A 7910-nucleotide genomic window follows, 5' to 3' on the forward strand; every position below is an offset into this window, starting at 1 on the left:
AGAGGGAAAATTTGAATGTGAGATGTTTGAAATTAGGAAATGAATTGCATTAGTAAGGGGACTGGTTGGAGGGAGTTTTGGGCATGCTTGAATATTTGTGTTCTCTTGAGTTCTTGGGTGTTTGGGCTCTAGATTGCTTTTCTTGAGATTTGGGAGAGAACGATCCTTCTCTCGAATTGAGGATCACTTGTATCTTGCTTTGTCTTTGTTTGACTTGATTTTCTCATTGCAATCCATCGTTTGGGGGCTATTTTTCCGCTTGCATTATTTTCGTTGTTTTCACCAATTAGTGATAGATTTGCTTGCGAACTCAAGTATTTCCCTTGGGGATTCTTGTGAACTCAAGTATTTCCTATCAAATTGGTATCAGAGCATCATCATGGGACCGTCGATGGCTGAATTTTTGAAATCTTTGCGGTTTTTTTTTTTGTGCATCCGGTAGAAGCTCTCTTGTGATCCTTGAGAAGAAAGATGGCCGGAAAGAAGGTCGAAGTGTTGGAAGGTGAAATTGGACAATTAAAATTGTATTTGGAGGAAAAATTCTTTGATTTTCAAAATCAAATCTCCTCCAACAATGAAAGGTTGGAACTTGGAAGGGAAGTTCACTTTGATGTAAGAGATGTTGAAGAAACTATTAGAGGTGAAGACCAATCCGATGACATCGGAAGCAAGGGAGACCACCGGCAGCCATGGTATAGGAGGGAATCCGATCCCGTTTAGGGGGGAGGAAAAATTCGGAAGTGGAGATCCTAGAGGGGGAGGACGACATGCCACATCTAGAACCACTTTCTAGAGAGGAGATGAGCATGGGTTATGAAAAGAGGGGTGCTAATTTTGTGGGAAAATGGGGGATTTCCACCACCGAGGTGCTGATTTTGAAAGGAGAGGGGAAGTTGATGAAGACTATGGTTATGATCGCTGGAGGGAAGATCGTGACAGCTAGGGAGCAACTCTTGTTCGTGGCATGGGAGGATGTGGAGGAAATTGGGGTGGCCCGAAGGTCATAAATATGAAGATGCCCGTCTTCGAGGGCGAGGATGGACATTGTTGGATCTACAAGGTGGAACGATACTTTTTCGTCAACGGGCTGACAGAGGAAGAGAAGCTGACAGCGGCAGGACTATGCTTAGAGGGAAAGACATTGACTTGGTACCAATGACAGGACATGAGGCAACCCATCAGGAGCTGGAGAGAGTTCAAGGCATGCTTACTGGAACGTTTCCGAACCAGAAGGGGAGGGGACTTCTATGAGCAATTCTTTACCTTGATGCAGGAAGGGACAGTGGTAGAGTTTCGTGATCGTTTTGAGTACCTAGCTAGCCGACTTGACCATCTATTTGAGACTGTGCTTGAGGGGAACTTCATGAAGGGGTTCAAACTGTAGCTCAGAGGAGCTGTTAGAATGATGCGACCGCACAATTTGGGGGAGGTCATGGAGTTGGCACAACTGGTTGAGGACCAGAAGCATATGGAGAGGGGGGGCTCATGGCAGTAGTTCAGGGGGATCCTGAAGGATGACTTCTACTTTTCTAGCTCCCAAAGGAGCTGTACTAGGAGGATCACGGGAAGTACTGAGGGAGAAGTTTGGAGGAGGGCCTGGAGGACATTTTAAGAAGCTGACAGAGAAGGAGATCCAGGAGAAGTGGGCTAAGGGGTTGTGTTTCAGGTGCGATGAGAAGTACATGCCAGGGCATAGGTATAAGGACCGAACTCCTTAGATTCTCACCGTCTGTGATGACGAGGAAGCTGAAGAGGGAGGTGAAAGCGGGTTAGAGATGGAAGAGGAGGAGAAGTTGCATTTGGATGTTGCAGAATTCTCCCAAAACTCAGTAGTGAGTTTCACTCCAAATCACACTATGAAGGTAAAGGGGGAGATAGCTGATAGGGATGTGGTAGTGTTGGTAGATAGTGGGGGAACCCAAAATTTCGTCTCCACCCAAATTGTTGATCAATTGGGGGGTGAAACTAGTGGACACAGGAGGGTACGGGGTGATGATGGACATTAGAAAGGTAGAAATGGGTAGAGGAGTTTGTAGGGGAGTGGTGTTGACCATTCAGGGGATACAGATGAGGGAGAATTTTCTTCCCTTGGAATTGGGGAGTACGGTTTTAGATATCTTGGAGGGGATTGTGACTTTGGGCGATCAAGTCATTAATAAGAGTACACGTTTTAGATATCTTGGATCTATTGTTCAGAGTGATGGTGAAATAGATGGGGATATTATCAGCAGAATTCAAGTTGGATGGTTGAAGTGGAGGAATGCATCGGGCTTATTATGTGATAGAAATGTACCCCTCAAACTTAAGGGAAAATTCTATAAGATGGTAGTGAGGCCTGCAATGCTTTATGGTGCCGAATGTTGGCCTTTAAAAGAGAAGCATAATACTAAGTTAAGTGTGGCAGAGATGAGGATGCTCAGGTGGATGAGTGGCTTTACCCTTAGAGATAGGATACGAAATGAGCATATACGTGAAAAGGTTGGAGTAGCTCCAGTAGAAGATAAGATTAGAGAAAGTCGCCTTAGATGGTTTGGTCACATAAAACGGCGGCCTTGCGATGACCCGGTTAGGAGAGTAGAGGTATTAGATTTGACTTATGTTAAGAAAGGTAGGGGTAGACCTAAAAAGACTTGGTTAGAAAATATTAGGAATGACCTTTCTTTATTAGATTTAAACGAGAATTTGACTTTTAATAGGACACAATGGAGACAAAGGATTCATGTAGCCGACCCCACGTAGTGGGATAAAGGCTTGATGTTGTTGTTGTTGTTGTTGGAATTGGGGAGTACGGATGTCATCTTAGGGATGAAATGGCTACAAATCTTTGGGGAGACCAATGTGAATTAGGGAGCACTGAGAATGGAATTGGTGGTGGGGGAAGGAGAATGGTGATACAGGGAGATGTTGGGCTATCTTGAGCGGGAGTGTCTCTCAAGTCCATGATCAGAACCATACAGGAGGTTGGAGGTGGATATTTGGTAGAATTGCAACGATTGGAGAGAGTCAGTGTGGGGGAAGAGGGGGATATTCTTCTTGTAGTGCAACCGGTCATACAACAGTTCAGTGAGGTGTTCTAGCCACCTCAAGGTTTACCACCACTCAGAGAACTGGAGCATGCAATTCTTCTAAATGAGGGAGTGTCACCGATTAGTGTACGACCCTACCGCTATCCCCAGATTCAGAAGGATGAAATTAAGAAGCTAATTAGGGAGATGTTGGAGGTTGTGATCATCAGACCAAGTGTAAGTCCTTTCTCTAGCCCGGTGTTACTAGTCAAAAAGAAGGATGAGAGTTGGAGGTTTTGTGTGGATTACAAGACGTTAAATAAGGATACTGTACCAGATAAATTTCCCATCCGGTGATTGATGAGCTTTTGGATGAACTGTATGTAGCAGTGATGTTCTCCAAATTGGATTTGAAGTCAGGATACCATCAAATTCGGATGAGGGAGGAAGACATATCGAAGACAGCGTTCCGGACACACGAGGGGCATTATGAGTTTCTGGTTATGCAATTTGGGCTGACCAACGCCCCTGCTACTTTCCAGTCATTGATGAACTGGGTGTTTAGACAATATCTTCAGAAGTTTGTGCTGGTGTTCTTTGATGACATCTTGGTGTACAGCAGAACTGAGGAGGAGCTTCTGAAGCATTTAAAGCTGGTATTGGGAGTTCTATAGGAGCATCAGCTGAGGGCCAACCTGAAGAAGTATTGTTTTGCCCAAACTAGTGTGGAGTACTTGGGTCATATCGTGTCCAAGGAAGGGGTGGCGGCTGATCAGTTAAATGTGGAGGCTATGTTGAGATATCCCTTACCTAAGAATCTGAAGGAGTTGAGAGGATTCTTAGGGCTGACGTGATACTACAGGAGATTTGTTAAGGGGTACAGTACTATAGCATGTCCACTGATAGTGCAGTTGAAGAAAGATGGATTCCTATGGGGAGAGGCAGCCACAATAGCATTTGAGAAACTAAAGAAGGCTATGGCCACAATACCCATCTTAGCTATACCAGACTTCACTCAAACCTTCATAGTGGAGACAAACGCTTCAGGATACGGATTGGGGGCAATACTCATGCATGTTAGGCGACCCAATACCTACTTCAGCCAAGTGTTGGCAACCAGAACCAGGCTAAAATCAGTTTATGAGTCGAGTTAATGACTATCGTTTTAGCCATCCAGAAGTGGAGATCCTACCTGTTAGGTTGAAATTTTATTGTCAGAACAGATCATAGGAGCCTGAAATACTTGTTGGAATAGTGGATGGTGATTGAAGAGCATCAGAGATAGCTGTCAAAGCTGTTGGGGTATGATTTTGAAATCCAGTACAGACCAGGAGGGGAGAACAAGGCGGCGGATGCGTTGTCCAGATGTATGGGAGAGCAGACAGTGGCATTGTCTGTCCCTTTGATGCTGGATTGGGAGGCCATTAAGGAGGAGAGCTCTAGGGATGATGAGGAGTTGGGGAAGATCAAGATGGCATTATTGAGGGAAGGTGGTAGCCACCCAGTGTACTCAGTAGAGGGGGACAAATTGTTGTATCAAGGGAGGTTCGTGATGCCCAGGACCTCCAACCACATCCCAAACTTACTCCAGAAATTTCATGGAAGTGCAGTTGGGGGCCATTCAGGGGTGCAGAAGACCTACAATAGATTAGCGGCTGAGATTTACTGGAAGGGAATGCATAGAGATGTGGAGGAGATGGTGGCAAAGTGTGAGATATGTCAGAGGAACAAATACCTGGCTATGTCACCAGGGGGACTACTACAGCCATTGGTGTTACCAGGATGAGTATGGGAGGAGATATCCATATACTTTATAGATGGGCTGCCTCATTCAGAAGGTTTCACAGTGATTCTAGTGGTAGTGGATAGATTGAGCAAGTACACTCATTTTATTCCCCTCTGACATCCTTACACCGCGGTGACAATGGCTTCAGCTTTCATCAGAAAGGTGGTCAGATTGCATGGGGTACCGAAGGCAATTGTGTCAGATAGAGATAAGGTATTCCTTAGTCATTTTTGGAGGGAATTATTTAGGTTGTAGGGTACAGTCCTGAAGAGGAGCATTGTTTACCACCCACAGATAGATGGTCAAACGGAAGTGGTCAATATAGACCTACTTGAGATGCTTTGTGTCAGAGACACCCAAGCTATGGGTCAACTGGCTATCATGGGTGGAGTACTAGTACAACACCTCGTTTCACTCGGCTTCACAGATGACTCCATTCAAGGTGCTGTACGAAAGGGACCCTCCTCACTTGGTGCACTTTGGTAGTAGCAGTACTCTAGTTTCTTCAGTGGAGAAGTACTTGGAGTAGAGATATCAAGTGTTAAAGGAATTGAAGAAGCATCTACTGAGAGCTCAACAAATTATGAAGAAACAAGCTGATGTGCATAGGAAGGACATCCAGTTCGAAGTAGGAGAGAGGGTGTTCTTAAAGCTCCGACTATGTCGACAAAAAATAGTTGCCAACAGGAGAAATGAAATGCCTGCTCCAAGATACTTTGGACCTTATGTAATATTGGACAAAATTGGAGCGGTAGCATATTGACTGCAACTACCTCCCACGGTGACTATTCATCCTGTTTTCCATGTGTCGCAGCTGAGAAGAGCCATTGGAGATTACACAGCCAGTTCGGAGTTACCGGCAACACTTACTGAGGACTTGAAGGTGATTCTAGAACCCTTAGAATTTATTAGGGTTTGCCAGAAAGAATATGGAGCTAAAGAAGTGTTAATCAAGTGGAAGAATCTGCCTGACTATGATGCCATGTGGGAACCATACGAGAGAGTGAAACACCAGTTTCCTAGTTTTCACCTTGAGGACAAGGTGATTCTTTGGGAGGATAGTATTGTTAGACCTGTTCAGATTTACAAAAGGAGGACTGGTGGGGTCTCTCCCCCCTTTAATGCTGCTACCCATTTGGAGCAGTGGGGAGAAAGGGTTGTGGGAGGCTAGTTTGAGAGGGAAAATTTGAATGTGAGATGTTTGAAATTAGGAAATGAATTGTATTAGTAAGCGGGCTGGTTGGAGGGAGTTTTGTGCATGCTTGAATATTTGTGTTCTCTTGAGTTCTTGGGTGTTTGGGCTCAAGATTGTTTTTCTAGAGATTTGGGAGAGAACGATCATCCTCTTGAATTGAGGATCACTTGTATCTTGCTTTGTCTTTGTTTGACTTGATTTTCTCATTGCAATCCATCGTTTGGGGGCTGTTTTTCCGCCCAGATCTTGCATTATTTTCGATGTTTTCACCAATTAGTGATAGTTTTGCTTGCGAACTCAAGTATTTTCGTTGGGGATTCTTGCGAACTCAAGTATTTCCTATCACATCTCTAATTATGATGACAACTAATATTTATGGGCTCAAAAAATTTGTGCTTTCTCTATTGAGAGGCTTCATAGTGTTTCAGGTCAAATTTTTAGAAGTCAGGTTATATTACAAATGTGAAACTAACCAAAAATTTCACCATCATTTTGCGAGAAATTTAAGATATAGTTTAAATTTTCTAGATGCGCAAGTACTTATGATTAATTACCCCTCCTGTTGATTGGAGAGAAGTTTTGATTAAAGTTAATTGTTAGAAGCTAATTGCTTGGTAATATTTTAAAGGTGTTGTAGTAGTAATTTGATTTTAGATTGTGGAAATGTATCGTCATTTTTCTTATAATGGATGGTTAGGTGATGATGATGATGGACCTAATTAAGATCACTTGATTCTATTGTCCCTCATTGTTTACTTATCAGTAGAGATAGTTAGCCATACTTGACAGAAGTATACTTATTGGTAATAATGGGTTGTAGACTTGGGGTAGATGCATGTTTAAGGGGACGAATTCAAGTTGAACTTAGTTTATAAATGGATTTGTGCTCTATTATGTGTACCCTATGAATTACAATTTAAGAGTTTTTAAGAATTTGTTGGACTTACGGGCTTTGACTGTGACTGTAACTTAATGACACCGTCAGAGAGAAGGCCTTAATCAGAAGTGTTTGCATGTAGTGCCATTTGGTAACCAAACTATCGATTATATGACATGTGCCTTGTTCTTACTGATGAGAAATTATTTGAGGGTGAACATAGCTATTTGCTTGACAAGATATTTGCTATTTGTGAGTTGAGATTATTCTTAATACTAAAAGGATTTTTTTTTTCTTTTTTAATTTGAAAAATGAGGTGGAGAGAGAGTTAGAGAAAGATGGAAAGATAAAGAGAGTGAGATAAAGATAGAGAAAAAGTGAGACTAAAATATTCAGAGAGATGAAGGGAGGTGTAGAGTAGAAGAGAGAAAAAGAGAGTTCCTTTCTTTGTTTAAAGAGAAAATGGGAGAGTTAGAGAGAGATGAAGGGAAGAGGAGATAGTACAAAGAGTAAGAGAAAGAAAAATTGATTTCACTCTCTCTATTTAGATGGAGAAAGGGAGAAATAGGGAGTTAAAGAGAGAGTTGGAGAGAGAAATAAATAAATAGAGTGAGAGAGAAGTGGGAGAAGGAGAGGAGAGAGTGTCACACCTAATTTTGACCTCTTTTCAGTCAAATATGACTTATAAAAGAGGCGGACAAAATTTAGTCAAATATATTTTCTACCAACACCGCTTCCTACTTTTATTATCAGGGTCATGCAAGTGGAAAATTAGTTTACAAAAATCCAATAAGCATACAACACATTATAATCCACTAATACCTTCATAATAATAATTTATAGAAGCGTGCATAGATAAAATCATCAAATAGATGGAGAAAGGGTGATGCGGACATCCAACCGTCCATGCTAATCTGAGGAGCTGAAGATCGACGACCGAGATCACTTTGTTTTATTTTTATTTATTAAGTGTATTTTAATTTAGTTTTGCAATTTCCCTTTTTATCCTCTTGTCCATGTAAGCCCAAGGGGTGAATGTGTCTTTTA

The 7910-nt window shown here is 42.4% G+C and overlaps 2 protein-coding genes across 3 annotated transcripts in view; both read left to right on the forward strand.

Annotated features, from left to right (window-relative positions):
- LOC110101992 overlaps nt 1-7910 on the forward strand; it is a 60687-nt gene that overhangs the window by 18451 nt on the left and 34326 nt on the right. The gene's annotated exons all lie outside the window — the stretch shown is intronic.
- Nucleotides 4930-7910, forward strand: part of LOC110102076 (protein REDUCED WALL ACETYLATION 3-like) — a 4737-nt gene continuing 1756 nt past the window's right edge. The window contains exons 1-3 of the mRNA XM_020830255.2: nt 4930-5004; nt 5047-5238; nt 5606-5833. Coding sequence (XP_020685914.1) covers nt 4930-5004; nt 5047-5238; nt 5606-5833 — 495 coding nt within the window. The remainder of the gene's footprint in view (nt 5005-5046; nt 5239-5605; nt 5834-7910) is intronic.

This window comes from Dendrobium catenatum, unplaced genomic scaffold, assembly GCF_001605985.2.
Source record: "Dendrobium catenatum unplaced genomic scaffold, ASM160598v2 fragScaff_scaffold_414, whole genome shotgun sequence".
Taxonomy (NCBI): Eukaryota; Viridiplantae; Streptophyta; class Magnoliopsida; order Asparagales; family Orchidaceae; genus Dendrobium; species Dendrobium catenatum.